Source organism: Gossypium raimondii, chromosome 8, assembly GCF_025698545.1.
Source record: "Gossypium raimondii isolate GPD5lz chromosome 8, ASM2569854v1, whole genome shotgun sequence".
NCBI lineage: Eukaryota > Viridiplantae > Streptophyta > Magnoliopsida > Malvales > Malvaceae > Gossypium > Gossypium raimondii.
This window is the reverse complement of record NC_068572.1, coordinates 9227584-9248549: the sequence shown is the minus strand read 5'-3', so window position 1 is coordinate 9248549 and position 20966 is coordinate 9227584. Positions and strand designations below refer to the sequence as shown.

Here is a 20966-nt window from a genome sequence, read left to right as displayed (position 1 = left end):
TATATATGAGTGTTTGGGATGGTTATGTCTAAAAATTTCTTATATTATAAATCTTAAAAAAATATATTATGAAAATAATTTGTATATTTTATAAAGATATAACAAAAATATATATTATTTAGATCCTAAAAATATCTAAAATTACGACCAAAAATTTTATTATAAAAATAATTTACAGAGTTATAAAAGTGTTATAAAATATTTATTTATAAAAAGTCATAGCTAAGAAATATAGACATAACTTATTTATGTGTTCATACTATATTATAAAAATAATATACTTATTCATAAAATAATATTATAATTTTTTATCATAACTTATTTATAAAAAATAACTTTCTAAAGTTAAGAAAAAATTATATCATTTATAAGAAGTATTATGAAAGTTTTCAATAACTTATAAAAACTTTTTTATAAGGTTATGCATTATAAATTTTATATTGGTTTTACTTAATTTATGTAATATAAAAGGGATAAAACTTAGCATAAGTCTTTCTTCAAACTAGGCTTATATAAGTTTTTATAATTAAAGCTAGAGACTATTTGGATTGTGAACCCAAATATTATACGGTTGATGCTAATTATACAAATAAAAAAGATTTTCTTGCACCATATCGTGAGGTATGATACCATTTGAAAGAGTGATGCTAGATACAAGCACCATAGATAGCTCATGAACTCTTTAATTTGAGATATTTAAGGCTTCAAAATGTGATTAAGAAGACATTTGTTGTTCTAAAAAAAATTTCCCATATTAACAACATCACCTTAGTATCTGTTGGGGATCGACTCAATTAAACAATGAACAAGTAAAAAATAGCGGAAGAAACTAATAAATTAAACACACAAATTTAACGTGAAAAAACCCTTCCAAAGAGGATAAAAAAACCACGGGTAAAGATAATTTTACTATAATGGCAAAAGAACAAATAGTACAAAAGGTAGAGATAAAAACTAAACCCCGAAACCTGAAAATAAAGAATCCTCAAAACGTAAACACAAAATTCTCCAAAAGTGGTACGAGTTCTAATATTTTAATGGGTGTATTTTTTAAGGTTGTAAAAGAGCTTATTTATAGGCTAAATTCGTAGGTCAAATAATAAAAAAATAATCTAGACTAATCAAAGTTCAACTGAAACAAATAAACAGAGTTTAACTAGGAGATTATCTTTCAAATTTGACAAAAATACGTGGCATACTCAACAAATCTCCATCTTGACTCCTATTTCCACAACGTCATATTTGCCAAAGCCTTCCATGGGTCTATTTTGAACTATGTAGGGAATTAACTGAGTCAAATTTGTGCTTAGAAGCTGGAAGACTTCTAGCCTTTAACTTGTACATTTCCAAATCAAAACTAACACGGGTCTGATTTTCATGAACAAAGTATCCTAAATTTTCAAAACCTACATCTAAAAGAGAACCTCTCTTCAACGAAATGGTTTTACCTTTTTCATTCCTATGACCAAGTTGTTTTCGCTCCAAACGAGTTAACTTCGACTCTGTAACAAACGAGGGACATCCGGTTTCACCAGTCACTGTAGAACCTTCTAGAATATAAAGACTGTCGGTCTTTTTACCTTTTAACAAAACGAGAGCCCCACGAGACACATTAATGTTGTTTGACTCGATGTTGATTCTACAACCTTTCGAGTCTAAAATATTCAAGGAGATGAGATTCTTTCGTAAATCAGGTACATACCTGACATCTGAAAGCGTCTTAATCTTCCCATCGTGTATCATAATTTTAAAAGTACTAATATCGATTGCCTTATTGGATGAATCGTGTCTCATGTGCACAACTCCACCTTCAACCGAATTGTATATGGAAAACCATTCCCTATAAGGACACATGTGGAAAGAACATCCGAAATCTAAGATCCACTCAGATGTAAGCTCGGAGCTATCGCTCGTTGAGACTAGCAATAAATCAGCATCGCTATCGTCGGCCAAATTAGCACCAGCTACATCTTCCTTATTACTCTCAGCAGCCATTTTATTTCGCAGTTTATAATAATCTGCTTTGACATGACCTAACTTCTTACAATAGTGACACTTTTTGTCTTGCTTTTTTTATGCTACCAGAACGGAAGCTTTCCTATCTGCCTTGCTATCTGAGCCAAACTTATCATCGAGTTTGTCTTTACTCAACAAATGACCATTCACATCCTCAAACAAGAGTTTGTCTCTGTCATAAATTAGGGTTTCCCTAAAAGACTTGTACGAAAAGGGTAAAGAGCACAATAATAGCATAGCCTGATCTTAATCGTCAATCTTAACTTCAACATTCTTTAAATCATTCAAAAGAGTAGTAAATGGACTAATGTGATCTTTAAGAAGCTCACATTCGTTCATGCGAAACGCAATTAGACATTGTTTCAACACTAAACGGTTAGCCAGAGACTTAGTCGCATAAAGAGTTTCTAACCTATTCCACAAGGCGGATGAGGTTTTCTCCATCAATACCTCCTACAATACCTTATTCACAAGGCACAATTGGATTGCAGACAGGGCCATTTCATCAAGCTCTTCTCATTCTATTTAATATAGATTCTTAGGCTTTTTCCCGGTAACGACCTTTTTCAGGCTGGTCTGAACTAAAATTGTCATCATCTGAACTTGCCATAGATTAAAATTTGTGACACCATCAAACTTCTCAATGTCAAACGTTGTTGTTTCCATCTTTGAACAGGCTGATTTACGAAAATTGAACTAGCTCTTGATACCACTTGTTGGGGATCGACCCGATTAAGCAACGCACAAGTAAAAAATAGCAGAAGAAATTGAGAAATTGAACATACAAATTTAACATGGAAAAACCCCTCCAAAGAGGATAAAAAAAATAACGAGCAAAGATAATTTTACTATAATGGCAAAAGAATGAATAGTACAAAAGGTACAGATAAAAACTAAACCCCAAAATCCAAAAACAAAGAACCCTCAAAACGTAAACACAAAATTCTCCAAAAGTGTTACGAGTTCTAATATTTTAATGGGTGCATTTTTTAAGGTTGTAAAAGAGCCTATTTATAGGCTAAATTCATAGGTCAAATAATAATAAAATAATCTAGGTTAATCAGAGTTTGACTGAAACAAATAAACAGAGATTGATTGGGAGATTATTTTTCAAATTTGACTGAAATACGTGGCATACTCAACAATATGGCATAAAAAACAAGATTAGATTGGACTAGTATGTTGCATATTTCATAACTTCAATTATAAGTGGAACAGAGATGATTCATACTTCGAAGAATACATGAATTAAGTAGATATTGATAATCTCAATTAAGCAAATTCAAATTAAGATGATGACGAACACAGTCAATGAGCAACAGATGATAAAAATGAGCATATATTAAATATTAAAGAGGGAAACCCAACAAATATGCACTAAAGCAATTAGATAAAATTGCACATGATGTTTATTTTCTTATTATTTTTATTGGTAATCATATTATCAACTACGCTTTTAGGCGAACATAATACATACAATAATTTAATTTTAATTTTTGTTACTTATTTAGAAATTATTTTTATCGATTAATATTTTTTAAAAGTATAACTTAAGTAATTACAATTTGTACTGCTAAACATAACATAAGGAGTTACGATGCAATTACACTTTGTCAGCCAAACATGTTTAGGAAATTACAATTCTTTGTAATTACAAGGAAGTATAATTACTACTCTGTGTTGTCCAAATAGATCCTATAAGTTATTTTGAGCTCTTTCAATTAGATGAATACACATATCAAGGTAGTCAATGCCGCACCAGTGGACACACCGTTTTTCTACTAATTTGTTTCGGTATACCGTTTTAGATTTTCCGATGTTTTAGAAAAATATTTAATATATAAAAGATTTAAATATATCAAATGAATTAGATTTAATAATTTTAAATATAAAATATTAATTAATTATATAAAATACTCATCAATAAATTTTACAAATAAAATTTTATCATTTAACAAATCTAAAGTAAACAAGAAAAAATCATCCCACGCATTAAACCAAAAAAGAAAAATATCCTCAACAATATTTAAAAATTTACAATAAAATAATCTTATACTAAATATATAAAATGAAGTTGAATAAAAACATATGTATAAAGTTGTGCTTGTAAAGCTTTTAATTGTTTATTTTATAAATTATTTATCTTTTTAAATCTTAAAGTTACTCTTTTATTTCATTTGATTGATAAATTTTTTTAAACGGATAAAAATAATAAATTTATTTATATGGAAATTAAAAGGAAAGGAAGCTTTCGGCGTGAGAACTTAAAAAAGCTCAATGAGACGGTTTCTTTTCCTTTTTCCGAAGAAAAGAGTTTAAAGTAAAAGCGCAAGGCAGATGGGGGTACCACAGAGCGACACGCGTAAGTTTGGTGGATGTGTTACATCAAAGAATCAGCGCCCTTTGCCTACTACACTCCAACCAAACCAACCACTGCTACTCTTTTGTCCTCATCCCAGGGAGCCATTACACTTTGATTTTGCTCACTTTTTATTAACTAATAGTGTAAATTTATTAAAATAGTCACTTTAATTTGTCAAATGTTACATTTTAGTCACTCATATTATCATTAGTATCTCACCACTACTACTCGAAATTCTTTCTTCCTTTTAAGTTTTTTCAAATCAATTTCATCCCTTACCGTTAATAATGAAATAAAATGCAAATCACCATTAAAACAAGAAACTCTATTTTATAATTTTATTTATTTATAAAGAACACTAGTGTTTTCTAAATTATACTTAAATAGCTTAACAACTCCCAACATTATTAAGAGTGAGTAAAATCCGTGCTGATTTAAAAATTTGATAAAAATTTTAAATTTTGAATTAAATAATTGAGTTAATTAAGTTATTCGGATCAACTCAAATAAAAAAAAATCAAAATTTTCGGTTTGACTCGAATATGAATTACACAATTTGAGTTATCCAAAAATCTGAATAAAAAAAAGGTAAAAACCACGTCGAAACTACGTTATTTTGATAAATGTTTACCCATCAACCTTACGTAGTTAAATAATATTATACTTCGTCTACTAGAGAAATAATTAGTTCATATAAACGCAATATTGAGTATAAATAATATGATTCGTTAACTCGAATTGACTCGATTCGGTTCAAAAAAAATTTAAAATAAGTTCGACTACTAAAATAGAATTCATCAACTCAACTAACTCGAAATTTTTTAACTCAATTCAATTTGACTCGATCAAATGCTCAACCCTATATATTATCATTCAGGTTGCACATTCAATAAGTCCTTATTTAGTTGCACGTGTTTTGTGTTTAAAATAGTTTTTTTTTTTTTTGCAAAATCGGTGCCTAAAGTTACTTCTTTATTCAAAGCTGCCTCTTTTTTTTTTTTTTCAAACATCTCTATTGGATAAAATCAACTTTTTTTGCTTTGAACAAGGCAGTGTAAAATGATGTTTAGCAACATTTGATTTTTACATATTATCAAATATATTATATTATTTTGTTTATTTGATTTGAATGTAACATTCTATTAGTTGATTGATGGAAAATAAAAGTACTTAAAAGTATATTTTATTAAATTATTTTTATAGAATTTACTTTTATTTATTTATTTTACTGTAAATAATTAAGGGTAAGCGCTTGATCAAATAGAATAAATAAATTTTGAGTTAATCGAGTTGACGATTTCTATTTTATCATCCTAACTCGATTTGAAATTTTCTCAAATCGAGTGGGGTGAGATGGAATTCAAATCGAATCAAATTGATTATATTTGTACGAGTTGAATTAAAAAAATAACTTTGAGTCCTTCTAGCCACTGTCACCCACCATAATTAAATTTGTTATTAACTTTCATCCCCTCATAATTTATTTATTAATCTTTTATATATGAGTTAGCTTCTTTGCTTGTTAGTTGCTTCAATTATCTTATGATTATTGTCACCATGTATTTTAAAATTTTAAAATATATTAAATATAAAAAAGGTGATTTTTTAATAAAATTATTTTAAAGATAAAATGTGAAATTGATACCCAACAGAAAATTTTAACACGAATATTTTATGGCATCATCAATAATTTAATTTTAACATAAATTGATAAAGATTCATCATTATTAAATAATACAATAATATAAGTAGTATAAAATGTGAAATTTAATTCAATAATATAAATAATATATATAAATTCGAAAAAAAAGTTTTGGAGGTTTAGGGGAAGTAAAAGTTTTGAATGGGAAATATAAGTTGTGGGGGAGAATAAAAGAAAAAAAAGTTTTGGGAGTATGAGGGAAGTAAATTTTTTGAGGGAAAGTAAAAGGGTTTGGTATTTGATTTATTTGAATTATTTGAGTTATTCGAATTTGAAAATTTAACTCAATTCAAACTTGAAATTAAAAAAAAATCGAGTTGCTTTAATTAACTTGATTAATTCAATTCAAATAATTCAAAATTTAAACTTTTTTCGATTTTTCGAGTCGAATCGAATTGAATTTTACTCATCCTTATAAATAATGGATTTATCTAATAAATTAACTACCTATCTTTTTTTCAAAATAAATAAACTGAAATTGCAGAACAAAAGTAAATAGCTAGGGCTTCTCCTTGATTAAAGTGTCATGAGAAGAAAAATATATTTTATGGAAACATGCTATTGATAATATGCTTTTGTCTTTTATTCTAATTAATTTTGGACATGGAAGCTACAAATTTCAGTACTTTATTTATTATTTCTGTATAGGTGCATCGCATGTCTAAGCTGTTAGAATATGGTTTGGTTTGATTTGATGCAGTTAGGTGATGTCAAGGCTGTTAGTGATTTAGATTAAATGATTTGTGCAATTGAAGGTTCTTCAGAACTGATTGGTGTAGTTTGATTCGATGTTGTTACGTGATGTTGAGAGAGTTAGCAATCTAGTTTAAATGGTCAAGTCGTTGACTTGACCTAGGTTCTCCTCATTCGTAAAGTTGTTGAAGAATTAAATTGTAGGAGCTGATCTCGGGTTGTCCGTTTAGCAAGAGTTAACTATGAGATTGTTCCTATAGTTAATACTATACCACTATGGAAGAATCGAATGTTTGAGACTATTCCTTAATTTCTATAATCGATTACCATTTAACTCGAGGTTTTATGATATTCCTCGATCCTTATAACTTATTACCATCAAGTGGAGGAATCCATAATCTATGATCAATTCAAAATTTGTCAACTAATAATAGTATATATTTGAAATATTACTTGAAAAATATACCAAATAACTAGAGGATTTAATTTATTAGTTATTATTATTTCATTTTGATTTAAATAAAAGAATCAGAGTCATTAAAATGGAAGTAAAGTTGTAAAAATCTCACATTATCGTAGGATTGTCTAAGGAAAAAGATGGTATTGAGGTTATCTCTTATATTTTGAAATCTTAACATTATTGGGAATAAAAGATTATTGACTCACGATAATCTTTGAAATCCAAATAAAGAAATATTATTTCATAATGTTACATTACCTCCTTGAAGAATGTAAGACTATTTGAACTAAAGCCCCATTTATGTATATTTTATGGATCAAATCTTCACTATTGATATACAGAAATTTGAAATTGATAGTTGTATAAAACTATACAACTTTGTATTTTTTAAATTATTTTTTTGTATGACAAATCTTCTTCCTTTAAGCTTTGCTTGAGTGAAAATAAAAAAATTAAAGAATAAAAAATAGAAAGATATATAAAATTTTACGTGTGAATAATTAAATCAACAAGATTTTAATTAAAATGTTAAAGATCAAAATTTGAGATTTGAAGTACTCAAATTCAATTCTATCTTATATAAATTATACATGAAAAGTTAATTTAAGTTGGGTTAACTTAACTTAATGCCCTTTGATACTTCTTGTTTTGCATGCTTCCTTCTTGTCCAAAAAAAGGCTCTTATAATTTTATTATTATGGGGCAATGATTTATTTGACTCTTTTAACTTTAAAAAAAAAATCATTTTAATTCATCGTTTATTTTTCGTCTCTTTTAACCCTTAAACTTGGGTTGTTTGTCAAATCACTTCAAAAATAGATAGAAAAGCTAACCATGACTTTACTAATATGACATACATGTAGATGATACATCAACATTTAATTAATTCTTTTAAAATTTATAAAATTAAAAAAATTAAAGTTATTATAAAAGTATAAAATATATATTTTAATTTTTAAAAATAATTAGTTGCTAATGGGTATACATGTGGATTGCCACGTCATCAAAGTGAATAAACATTAACTTTTCATTCATTTTGGAGGAGTTTGACAAATAATGTAAGTTTAAGGGCTAAAAGAGGTGGAAACTAAATGGAGGGCTAATATGATTTTTTTTAAAGTTGGAAGGTCAAATAAATTATTATGTGTATTAAGAAAGAATTTTGATTTATTATTAATTGTGTTTGAATAAATTTTTAAAAATAAACTACCATAAACGCTAAAAATATATAAACACAAGAAAAATTAGAAGAAGAATATATACTAAGAAAAGACTGAAGATGAATCAAAACACAATAATAATAATAAAATCATGGTAAACCGGTTAAAAAATTGGTATAATGATAAATTTAGTCCTCAGCTTTTACATATTATATCAATTTAATCATAATTTTAAAAAATTAACTCTCAAAATTTACAAATATTCTCAAATTGATCTTCATTAAATTTAAATTTCATACGAATATTAAATAAAATAAAAATCTGTCACCCCTCGGGGTAAAAATGATGCTAAAGCAAATGCCCAGGTTGATTGGAAGGTAGGCGTCTCAACTGTCATACTTTTATGGTGTACGCCATGTTTAGACGAGATGGTGTGAAGCCTTTGTTAGCTGGTTGCTTGTTTACATTCTTCAAATGTCATGTGATGTCAGTGTCTTTCCTTCTTCACGTATTTTTTCTGCCATATTCTCCTTGCATGGGATGATTTCTCTTTAAACTAGTGTTCCAAAAATTTCAGAAATTGCAGGCAAACTAAGTTATAGAGATGTATCAGATCTTACTCTTTTGCAACTATCTAAAGGAGAAAGGTGACATGGCCATTGTTAGATTATAGTTTTGAGAAAGCTATAAACATGGTGATTGAATTTTGTTTTAATTATTATACCTATTTATTTAACTGCCACGTTAGATTCCAAAATGACCGTACTATGTAACGTGGGTGCCTGAATTACAAATTTTTATTTTTAGTGTCTAAAATGTATTTTGTTATAATTGGAGGACTATATGTGATAGTTTACCCTAAAACTTAAAAGTGTAATCACAAGGAAGGAATGGATACTTAACCCCCCTTTTTTACTTTCTAATTTTGTTTGGGATGGATTCCAAAGAAAGACAAAATGTCAAAATCGTAAATAGGGTTGAAAACGAGGACTAGTTTCGTAAAACCAAACGTGAAAGAGCATCCCCCCAGTACCTGTACAATATTTAAATCTAACTGTGAGGAAGTCATTTCAGATCCGTGGGACTTTGCTTCCTTTCTCTCTCTCTCTCTCTAACGCTCTCCACAATCTCATTTCCATGGCGTTTTGATGATTTGAGCCCACAAAACAAATTTTTTTATTAAAAAAAATCCTGAAACCGAAGGACAAAATCATTCACCCAACACCAGTTTACATGAAATCATCCTTCCCCAGAAGAAGAACAAGAAAAAGAAAGAAGAAGAAGCTTTCACTCCCTTCTCAGATCTAACGAATATCACATCACTTCACTCCACAACTTTTCCGGTAATTTTTCCACTCCTTGGTTTTTCTTTCCTCGAGAAATTTACCCTGTATTTTATGCTTGCTTTTAGTTTGAGATTTGATTTTTTTTTTGGTTTTGTAATTTGTTTTTGTTACAGTTTGATGACTGATCTATGAAGATCTTGTCTGATTCGAGGTTATAAAGTTGTGAATTTTTGTTATTGCCCATGATTTTCCTTTGAATCTAAGGGGTTTTCTGATCCAGTAAGTAAATCACTTCGATTTTAGTACCATCTTATCGCATCTGCGATGGCGGAGAAATTTACGATGTTGTTCTGGGCATGATTTGGCCTCAAAGTTGTTTCCTTTATTAAATTTCAGTGATCTGTAACAAGGATTTAGGGGATTTTTGAAGGATTTGGTTTGTTTTCTTTGTTGGGTTGTAATAGGACCGAACTGTGTTGTTGAATCTCTGGTTTTTATCATCAAATTTAAGGAAAAAGTATGGAGACTCTTGTTGTGGTAGCGCAGCATAGGAGTCAGTACTGTAGCAGGGTGAAGCCACATGGGCCTGCCAGATTTGGGTCATCACAACCATCTAGAAATTTCAGAGGGGTTAATTGTAGGACTTTTCAATCTGGAGCAGGATTACTCCCGACCCCGTTTAAGTATAGCTCTACTCCTTTAACCAAACGGCCATCTTCCCCTCCCTCTTCATCATCTTCCCCAAAAACGCCATCTCCTTTTGCTGATGGAACACATTCCAAAGCTACAAAGAAAAGCTCTCCTATTCCTATCAATTGCAGTAGAGCCCCTAGAAATGATAAGCCCTTTAATGTGGAAATCCCTGGGGAAGGTTTTCTGTACTCTGAGCTTTGGGCTGGACCTGCTTATTCCAATTCACCACCGCCTAGTTCTTTGCCAATACCGAAATTCTCGCTTCGGGTGAAGAGGACAGTGTCTCTTGATTTGCCTGCTGCTTACCCCATTGTTGATGTTCACCAAACTGCTAAGTCTGCACCTGCATCTCCTACCAGGGAGCTTGACCCTTCTGTAGCTGAAGTTTTTTGTAGTGCTGCCTCTGCGACCAAGGCTTTGCGTCGCATTCTCAATCTTGACAATACCGATGACTGAAAAGAGTGTAGGAGTTTTTCAGCTCCTGTAAATAAGTTTACTGTGCAAATTTCCGAAGTTAGTTTTAGATTGTATATAGGTTGAATAAGATGGTTGGTAGCATGAGTCAGTATGAATTAATGGCAATGGTAGGTCGACAATCTCCAGATTTTGCTTTATGATGGTTTATGAGAGTTTGGTGTTGGTTACGAGAAAATGACAAGATGCACAAGGTACATGATATACAGGTTTTATAAGCTTGGATGGAAGATGACTCAAGCTATTCAGGAAGCTAAAGGGGAGCTTACATTAGAATCAAACATTGTGTCCTCTCTTTCGATGACATGAAATCGCACTGATGACTGCCTTCTTAACTCATGGACTTGAAGGAAACTATGTACTTGTTATATGAAACTTTACTATATCAAGTCCTCAGCGGTTAGTGTCTGTTCAGTTGTTGTCTTTAAGCTAATGTCTTCCTTAAGCGTCTGATACAATGTATATAACTGTAGTTTGTAGATTCACCTCTAAATTGCTTACCCAAATTCCTTAGGTTTCTTTTCTTATTCTTTTTCCCATTATCCTTCTTTCCTTGGTCTAGACTTTAGTGTCCTTTGTTTCTAATTGTCTAACTTGGATTTAGCCCCTTTGTTTCTTTTTACAACCTAGTCTAAATTAGCCTACCTAGATGTTCTTTCTTTGTCTTGCAACTCTTTTCCTCTCTCCAGCATTGCCTTCAATTGGCTGCTTAACAATCAAATATCCTCAATATACTCGTTTCTTTTACTTGGGATTTCTCTTCCTCGCTATCTTTTTCTGTTTTTTTATAAAGGAAAAGGTAGGAAGGGAAAAAAGTGAAGTGGTTATCTGTCACCTCTGAAGCTTGTTAGGTTAATCAGTTCCATGTCCAGTTGAAAGTGTTGTTTGTGTCTTGTTCATCCTAGTGGGTAATGCCACTCTGTAACGTTTCATAGAGCCATCTATCATGGAGATTGTCGACTGTGCCAAGCTACTTACAAGGTATTTTCTTTTCCATGATATTGATTTTAGATAATCATGTTTGTTTTAGAAATCTTTGATAAAACTATTACTAATGATCTGCTCTAATATAATCTTCTTCAACAGGTAGCCACTGGGATAAGTATTTCAGAAGGCTTTTTGTTAAAAGTAGAGATGTGCTCGTGTTAGATGTCTTTAATGCAAGCCTTTAGGAAACCATCTGTATCCGGGGACTGTCTCGGAAATGTTTGTTTTCAGTGTCTGTTGTTTGTTGAGTAGTTTGAGCAGAGTCTTATGTTTTGGTTAAAGTGCCATGTTAATGTTCAAACTTCAAAGTGCAGTATGTTCTTTTGGTACTGGTGTTTCTCACTTTTTATTTATTTATGCATTATGGCTTTAAGTGCGTTGAAATATGAATTTAATGGAAATATTATATTATCGTATTTTAGTCGTAACGTTACTTGGTCTTTGTCACTGTTAGCCTTCAACTGTGATTTTCTGATCGTGCATGTGTGAACCAGCTAGTTATCCCTGGAATAAAAGGGAGCTGCTCTGGTCTTCGGTCCCGGTCCCTACCATGTCTTTGTTTTGTTTCATTATTTGATGGGCCAATCACATAAATGAGATCAATTAATGCGGGTTGAATGAGTTTTTGGACCATAGTTTCCATACAAAGCGACAAGGCATATGGGTAGAAGTGAATAGAATAGGCCCATTTAATCAAGCACCACTGTTCACCATTTTTTATCTTATATTAAATTCAAACAACAGTGTCCAAACCTAATGCCTAATCTCCTAGCCACCTGACATGGGAGCTGCTTTCTTTCATAGAGATTAAATGGATTAACCAAAGAGTGGAGTAGGGGTTTGGCTACCTTTGGTGAATGGCTCTTTAGTTTTCTTTCCGGTATTAAAAGGTTCAAGCCTTGGATCAAATGGAAAAAATTAGCCATCTAAACTCACAAACATCAAAGGGGCTTGGTCCATGATGTCAAAACCTTATACCACCTTGGTTCCTGATCCCTTAATCTCAATGGCCTTTGGTTGGGGTTTTTTCTTTTACTTGTTTCCACCCATTTTGTTATTGAAAAAAAGATTCAATGCATTTTCGGACATACTCAAGTATCACCAGGATATTTTGGTTTCAATTAAAGGCAAGTTGGTAGCTGTTTTCAGGGATGGATGATCCACTTCCTTTGTAACCTTCCTAATCTTTGCTTATGCTGTGGTTACTATCTAAACCATACTTGATCAATACAACAAATCATAGGATTTTACCGTATTTGTCAATGCTTTGTATGAGGGACACCATCATTATTCTTCTTTATCATCATGATTGGTATAGTTCTTTTTCTTTGTGAAAAAAAATATGGGACAACCGTAGAGGGACCTGGCAATGATGTGGGTTGATAATTCACGTTGAAAAAGCTTCTTCTTTGTTGATAACTCTGCACAAAGTATCCAAATTTCCCAACTACTGCTATTATTTAATTCTTTTATTCCTGTAATCACCATAGCTTAATTTAATTATAAGTTGGAATCTCAATATGATGATTGAGGAAAAAAAGGCTATTGGCAGTCATATAAATAATTAACATTAACTCTACATCATCTCATCCTCTCTTATCACTATCTGCAGTGGAGAGGGTTTTTAAAAACAAAAGCTAAATTAAACACTACAAAGAGATTTGGTTTATGGAATCATTATCAAACATGAAAATGATTTTATGATCTAAAGCAGTGATGAAATGAAAATTTTTTATTTCTCTTCTCCATCTAGTACCATTTCCTGATAGCGGCACTCTTGACTGCAAAAAGCCTTCTCACCTCTGCATTACAGCACAAGCAATCAAATTCAGAACAAACAGGATACATGTTTGGATTTTTCATAAGCAGGTCAAAGGGACCGTACCTGTAAATGTAAATGTCGATTTTCTGTTCAAGATTCTTTTTGCATGTGTGACAAAAGCTGAGGAAATCACTCTCTGCTGCACACCTGGGCTCATCCAATACACTACTGCAGTAGCTCTTTACAACGCAGTTACCATATATATGGGTTGTTTTGGGATTAGGTCCGTGGGATTTCACGCATGTATAATCCTCAGACAACTCCATCTCTTTAACGGGAACACACCCATTGAAAGGAATCTGAACTCTGAGCTTGGTCCCAAATAAAACCTTGTTGTTACTTGTCTTGGGAGGAACCTTGTTGTCTTTAGTTGGCTTATCATTGAGAGTATCGACTATGGCAAGACCAACACCTGTTGGTTCCGATGTTTGGGTTGTGTGGTGGCGCTTGTTATTGAGTGAGATGAATGTTTTGGGGGATTTGGGTTGGTTTAAATCGAAACCAAAGAGGTTGCCAAAGGGAAACAATGGCTTGTTGTTGTCGAGGATTGTAGTAGGGCTCTTGAGTACAACAGGTTCAGTGTCGGGGAGACATTTTGTAGTGAAAACTTTGAATCTTGGAGAACCGAAGAAAGATGGGATTGGTGTGGTGTGATTGTGTGAGGGGAACGACGATTGAGAACTGTGATCAGCCATTAATGGTTGCTGCTTGCTGGTCACTGCCCTGGACCTATTCCTCAACATAACTTTGTCTGTCTTGTCAGAAATTTAACTTGAAAAACAACTGCAAAAAACCCAGAAAAACAAAGGGAAGAATGGTGAAACTCTATTGCAAATCCTTGCAATTTTCTTATATAAAAAAACCAAAACAAAACACATAATGTGGTGGGAAATTGAAATGGATCCCTAAATCTCCATAGGCTCCATGACAGAACAGTAAATAAACAAATGAAGTCAGTTACCCTATTTCTGTTTGTCTTTTTGTGTCAGTTTGGTGGATCAACTGCTTCAACAAGGAAAGGAATCGATACCCATCATAACATACATCATCCACAGCACATGATCATTGATCCTACACTCCTGGGCGTTCCAGGTAAATGAAATCAAAATATTGATAAAAACAAAAGCTTCAGTTCACTCAGCCCTGCAAAATCGCCACGAATTTGCAAAAGACACGGAAAAAGGTAAAAGAAAAAAAGAAAAAAAAAAGGTTTAGCTCAAAAGGGTAGAGTTTTCAGTTTTGAAGTTGAGTGTAGCATTTAAGGAGAGAGACAGGCCTATGCAACTATGCATGAGAATTAGTGGGGTTTTTTTGCAGTAAAAGCGTAAGTTTGATCCTTTTTATGTATTCATGAGGACATGCAAATACGAAATATTTTTACATTCGCATATAAAGTTTGAGAAAGCATAAAACAGACTCATTTCTTATACTAAAAAGATTAGATATTACCTACATTCCTTGGCACTATCCCATTCAGCCAACATATATATATATATATATTTTTTTTTTTGATGTTTAAAGATGATTGCAACAGCGGTATGTAAGTAAGTAGCTTTATTCCTACAGAAAAAAAATAACTTTGATAAAGAAATGGAGCATCTATTTATCCAGTCTCATTAAAAAGGAAGAAAGAAAGTCCTAGTACGTCCCATTAGAGCATCGATTCATTAATGCTAAATATTTGCATAAACTAAGATTCCTTGTTTAGCTAGCCAGTTGCCGTCATTCATCTCACCTATTTGAAGGAAACATTGTCCTTCACGTTTTCTTTCTTTCTTTAAATTGTTTAGATGATGAGAAAGTTACAAATGCGTGGTTGGTTTTAGCTACAAGAAAACTCGGGAAAAGTCTGTCTGGTTTTATGGTTCGTGTCACCGTGGACGACCTAATTAGCCTTATCTACTCCATGATTTTTCTTTGACAGGCGCAGCCACACACAGCCATGTCCCTTTCAAACTCAAACCCAAATTTATCTAAAAAATACAAAAAAAAAAAACTTTGGTGGCGTGGCATGGCAAGTTTCTATTTGTCGGCGGTGCCATTTGGCGATTATACTAAATACGCAATAGGATGGGGGGGGGGGGTGTAACAAAGGACCAGTTTTTAAAAACCACCTTCTTCACTTTGAAGTTTCACTGCCAAGGGATCCCCACAAGGCTAGCTAGTGTTATAGGCCCTCTTTTTTGTTCTCTCTCCCCCAAATTCATTAGTAGTTTGAGTTATTGACCGAGGCACTTGGGGGCAATCCCACCATCAAGCTTTCGAGTGTTCACTCATGTAACTAAGAATAAATGATGACAATGGTGCTGGCAGTAGCTACGGCCCTTTCGGTTTGTTGGATTGTTGTTTTTGTCTAGCCTAACCTATCCTAAGGACACTATGAATCTTTGGGTAAATATACATTTTAGTATCTAATTAAACTTGGCTTCAATATTCAATTTGGTAATTAAACTTTTTTAGTCTAATTAGGTATTTGTGTCACGGGGATAGAACTTTAATCTGACAAACCGCGCGGCTTAGCTGATTCCTGCTTCAAATTCGCCTAAGTCAGCCTTTCTCTCAAAAGTGAGAATTCACAAAGGAAATTTTCTAAGGCAATGAAATAAAGCAAAAGCAAACTCAAAAAGACAAAAGGAACTTGAATCGAATAGAAAAACCATAAGAAAGGAACGCCATACAAGATGTTTGAGCAAATGATGTTAACTATATTCAATAACTATGAATGGAATGCTTACAAATGAGATTTAAACTTTACAAGATGACAGTCCTAAAAGATTTAAACTTTATACAATCTTATCCCTTAGAATTTACAATATTCATCGTGATAACTCTAGTTTTACTGTAGTATTTCACTAGGCCACCAAGGCTTTAAACTCTTTACAATTAGATTTAAATTTTATACAATCTTATCCCTTAATATTTACTCTTGTTTTATTGTAGTATTTCACCTCTATACAATCAGATTTAAACTCTATACAATCTTATTCCTTAATATTTATAATACTCACTATGGTAACTTTAGTTTTATTGTAGTGTTCCACTGGGTTATCAATACTTCAAGTAGATGAGCTTCTCCATATGTTTCATAAACCAGACCAATTCAAGTGAGTTTTAAGTTCCATTTAATTAGTTAATCTCTATGGGATGGTTTGTGTGTCAGTGACACTTGAACTTAGCTTTTTTATTCAAATTGGTACCTAAACTTGACTTTATAATTCAAATTGATTCATATAAGTATTAATTTGGATCAAAAAGCCGAGTTCAGATGCTAAAACCAAATTAAACCTTAAAACCAAGTTCAAGTACCTAATTAAAAGAGATGCCAAGAATTGAGGTTTTTAGTCTTAAGGCCCAGACCCAGACCCCAGAACTTGGGTTAACTCTCTCTCTCTCTCTTCCTTTACGGCCATAGGGTCCAGGCAATTCACACAAGATGCCTAACCAATGTTAAACACGTAAGCACAAAGCAAAAGTAGACCTTCAGCCCCCTATGGCTGTATCTAAAGTCTAAAACTAATTATTTACTCCCTCCGTACCTAACCTCCCCAAACAAACAAGGAGAAAAAACACCAAATCATTAATTGATTGCCTAAACTATTGCCTTGTCAGATATATTTGTCCTACTGATGAGTAAGATACTGTTCTAATTTCTGTTTGCAAGACAAGAGCCTGTGCCTGTCTTTCTTTCTATGTCAAGACCGAAAAAGCCATGAAACAGATCATTAACTTTTAACACAGACAAGATTATGGCTTACAAAACCAAGGTACCATTAGAAAGAAACATTCATTTCTCATCTCCAATAAGGAAGATTTGCAATGCCTCAACAAAATAAGGAGTTAACTTTTCACAAAAAAACCAGCAGACTACTTTAAAAGAAGAAAAAAAAGTGGGGGACCTAAATTCTTAGCTGCGTGCAACCAAAAATTGTTCCTCGGCACTTTGTCATCGAAGCTGCCTGACGCCATGTAGGTCTATTGCCCCCAACTGTCAAGATATCAACGTCAGACATTGGTTTGATATCCCAATTAAAGCGATCAGGGCCAATCACCCCTCCGATCACGAATATTTCATCCCCTAGTCCTGTCATTGCGAACCCAATTCTCCTACGAAACTCGGAAGCAGAAATCACCACCTTGCTAACTTCTTTTTCCTGCTTGACGATAAGTCCATGGCTCATCACGTACAGAGCTCCCTGTACAACTGCCATTGGACCCTGGAGCCAACCATAGTCTTCAACGGTCCACCCAGAACCTATGTGGTCCAGGACTTGCACTGTTGACAACCCCTTGTGAAGGACATGCACCTTCCCTCCGATAACTAATCCTGAGCATGCTGAATTGTGTGTGCGGTGGAGATCAGGTATTGGAATCCAGACATCCTTCTCAGGATCATACATTTCTGCTTGAGAGATAGATTTTCTGCAGCTGGTGAAACCACCAGCAACAATTATCTTTCCCTTCGAAACACAGCATGCAAACATGGCACGAGGTAAGACCATGGATGCACGTTGAGCCCACCGACGCATTATAGGGTCATATGACCAAACTTCATCAGTTGCAAAACTCCCATCTTGGTCACCAGTTAATGGGTCGACATCATCACTCCCACCACCAAGCACAAACAGTTTTCCACCAGTTGAGACCACACCAAAGTAGGCAAGGTGCCTGACCTTTGAGGGAAGGACAGGAAGAGTAATCCAAAGGTCGCGGAGAGGATCATACATCTGCCATAAATTCTCTGGATCGTATGCACACACACAAAGAAGTTCCTCTGCTGAGCCAACCTCCTGTCGAGCTTTGAACAGCTCAGAGCCACGAATGGCAACTCTCCATGAACGGGAAACAAGCTCCAACTTAGGATATAGGTAGAAGGGAACTCGTGCTAGGCATCTAAGGGCAACAGCATCTGGAAGACCTTCAATTAATCCAGACATGCTAACCAAGGTTTCATCGAATCCAACAATTCTTCACTGACAAATTTTTACTATGTCAACCTCAGCAGTGGACTATGCAATCTGAAAGAGCAATTTTATAACTTGTGTGTAAGAACCACCAAATCAATAGTTTTGAACTTCAGAAGTAATGCATTAACCAATGTCCAGTTAGATCATAATTTAAATATAATCACTATATTTGTGTTCAGTAGCATTGGCAGCACAATTAGCATCAATGACATCATTGAAAATCATGCTCTTAGTCAATGTCACCAATACCAGAGAAAAAAAAAGTAGCAATCATACGTAAGATGAAGGTGAAACAAAACCATACATCAAATTTAAAATTTTTCCTATAAACAAGAAAAAGTGCTCCATAAGACACTGAAAGGATATTGAAATCACTGTGAAAGAAATTCACCACCAAAGCATCGGTAACTCATCACATAATTTGGATTAAAAATAGATTTTCTTTTTTGTTTTCAAACAGCTTTTTGTTTGTTCAGGACTTCAAACGTCATACTTTCACAATAAAATTTCTTGGTTTCTGTTACATTGAATTTCTCCTAGAAACAGAAGATATTTTCTTAACGAAAGGGACGGAAGATGGAAAGGTAGAAGAAGCCAGATTGCTTATAAAGGATGCAGACAAAATAAGTGGGGTAGAATGAAGGAAACAAAGTTTTGGAATATTTAAGCATTGACAATGAATACTCTAAGACATAAATTTTGATTAAACACATGCCTTGCTTCGAAACTTCTAAGAAAGTAGGATGCCCATGAATAGTACCTTCAAACATTCGTTATTGGGACCCTTACAATTCTCACATTGTATAAATGTAAAATTCGCTGCCCAGCTACAATCTCAAGTCAATGAATTTCAGAGTTCCAGCTTGATCCAAAATTTTACTGTTAAAACTTTTTCCACCCCTATCATTGCTGGTAACCCTAAAGTTTTTATCCTTCAAGCCAATAGCCTGATGAGAAAACTCTAAAAGAATCTCCAAGAAATAAAAGCAAGAACAAAACTGAATTCCTAACACTACAATGCATCTGTTAATATGCATCCACACAAAAATGCATATAAGTTACAACGCTGGAGAGCCTGATACTGTAATGACTGAAAAAAAAAACCTTTCTCTACTGCTTGCAGAGACTTACCTAAAAAGGACAATGTATTGAACTCCACAAAAGATAAGTCAATAACTTATCATGTATTTCATGAAATTTGGCTCAAACATAAACCCAACATAAAAATCTGAAATGATATTGCAATTAACCTCTTACAGAAGCTATAATTGGCATACTTGCATATTATCTTTACAGTGTTCAAGTATCAAATTGACATGAAGCACAGGCAACTTCAAAGAAGATAGAGGCAACCATTTCCTAACATTGAAATATCATCCACACCAAAACCCTGACTTGATAGTATAAATGGGCACACATTTCCAAAAACAGCAAGCATAAGAATCAAACACATTTACAAACAAAACGTGGCACCAGATTACATTTTCATTGCCCTGAATCGATAGAATTACATCATCACAGACAAAAGATACTTGAAATTCACTTCAACTTAATCCCAAACCCAGAAAAAAAATTAAAAGTAAAGAAACAAAGAAAGGCATAAAATTTCAGGCATATGAACCGAAAGAAACTTGTATAACCAACGCTGCTTCACTTTCAGATAAAACCCACCACTAATTCAGCACAAAGAACAAAAGGGTATTCAACAGTACAAAAATTAAATCAAAATTCTAGGGAATTGCCAAAATTATCGGTTAAAATGTGGACAAGTAAAGAACAAGAAGAAAAAAAGAGAGCTTTAAATGAACATAAAGAGGATGCCATACCTTAAGCCAAGACCCTGCGAAGAGGAATAAGATTTGAGCGCAATTTTTGAAAGGGAGAGAGAAAGAGAGATTTAAGAGAGGTAACGAAACAGCAGCGTGTAATTTGCCTGAGAAGAGAAGATATGCGACGGACACAGCTAAGGAAAAACGCTGAGTTTTACAAAATCATAAAACTTCTGAGTTCTTTTTTTTAACTAATTTCTTTATTCTCATAATAATAATAATAATAATTATTATTATTATTATTATTATTATTTTATATTTTGTGTTTTGATAATGTAATTGACTTCCTAGCTTTGTTAATTTAAATGCTCAAATTTTGGTTTTATTTTTCTACACAAAAATAATTTGTATTATTATTATTAAGTTGGTGTCGAGTTAACTCGTGACATCAACTTAGTCACGAACTTAGATAATAATATATGAATCGTTAATTTTTATTTTTAAAAGACAAAATTACTCTCATGATAATATAATTTATTTAAATTTATATTAATAATTCCCTTGGCTGAATTGGTGGT

General features: G+C 32.8%; 3 protein-coding genes across 4 annotated transcripts; 1 reads left to right on the top strand and 2 right to left on the bottom strand.

Annotated features, from left to right (window-relative positions):
- The first annotated feature begins 9452 nt into the window (after window positions 1-9452).
- Window positions 9453-12249, top strand: LOC105790704 (uncharacterized). Its single transcript, XM_012618447.1, has 3 exons — window positions 9453-9736; window positions 9853-11827; window positions 11933-12249. Exon 2 carries the CDS (start codon window positions 10199-10201, stop codon window positions 10826-10828), a length of 630 nt encoding a protein of 209 aa, XP_012473901.1. The 5' UTR covers window positions 9453-9736; window positions 9853-10198; the 3' UTR covers window positions 10829-11827; window positions 11933-12249.
- A 1111-nt stretch (window positions 12250-13360) lies between these two features.
- LOC105790703 (protein MARD1) lies at window positions 13361-15095 on the bottom strand. Its single transcript, XM_012618446.2, has 3 exons — window positions 14617-15095; window positions 13719-14438; window positions 13361-13635 (listed from the first exon to the last, which is right to left on the bottom strand). Exons 2-3 carry the CDS (start codon window positions 14396-14398, stop codon window positions 13566-13568), a joined length of 750 nt encoding a protein of 249 aa, XP_012473900.1. The 5' UTR covers window positions 14399-14438; window positions 14617-15095; the 3' UTR covers window positions 13361-13565.
- A 2311-nt stretch (window positions 15096-17406) lies between these two features.
- On the bottom strand, window positions 17407-20613 carry LOC105790702 (F-box/kelch-repeat protein SKIP30). Of its 2 annotated transcripts, XM_052620347.1 has the most exons (3): window positions 20446-20607; window positions 19380-19551; window positions 17407-18670 (listed from the first exon to the last, which is right to left on the bottom strand). In XM_052620347.1, exon 3 carries the CDS (start codon window positions 18587-18589, stop codon window positions 17552-17554), a length of 1038 nt encoding a protein of 345 aa, XP_052476307.1. In that variant the 5' UTR covers window positions 18590-18670; window positions 19380-19551; window positions 20446-20607; the 3' UTR covers window positions 17407-17551. The 2 variants fall into 2 exon arrangements, with proteins under 2 accessions (XP_052476307.1, XP_012473896.1); XM_012618442.2 differs by lacking the exon at window positions 19380-19551 and having other exon boundaries at window positions 20446-20613.
- Between the last annotated feature and the right edge of the window lie 353 nt (window positions 20614-20966).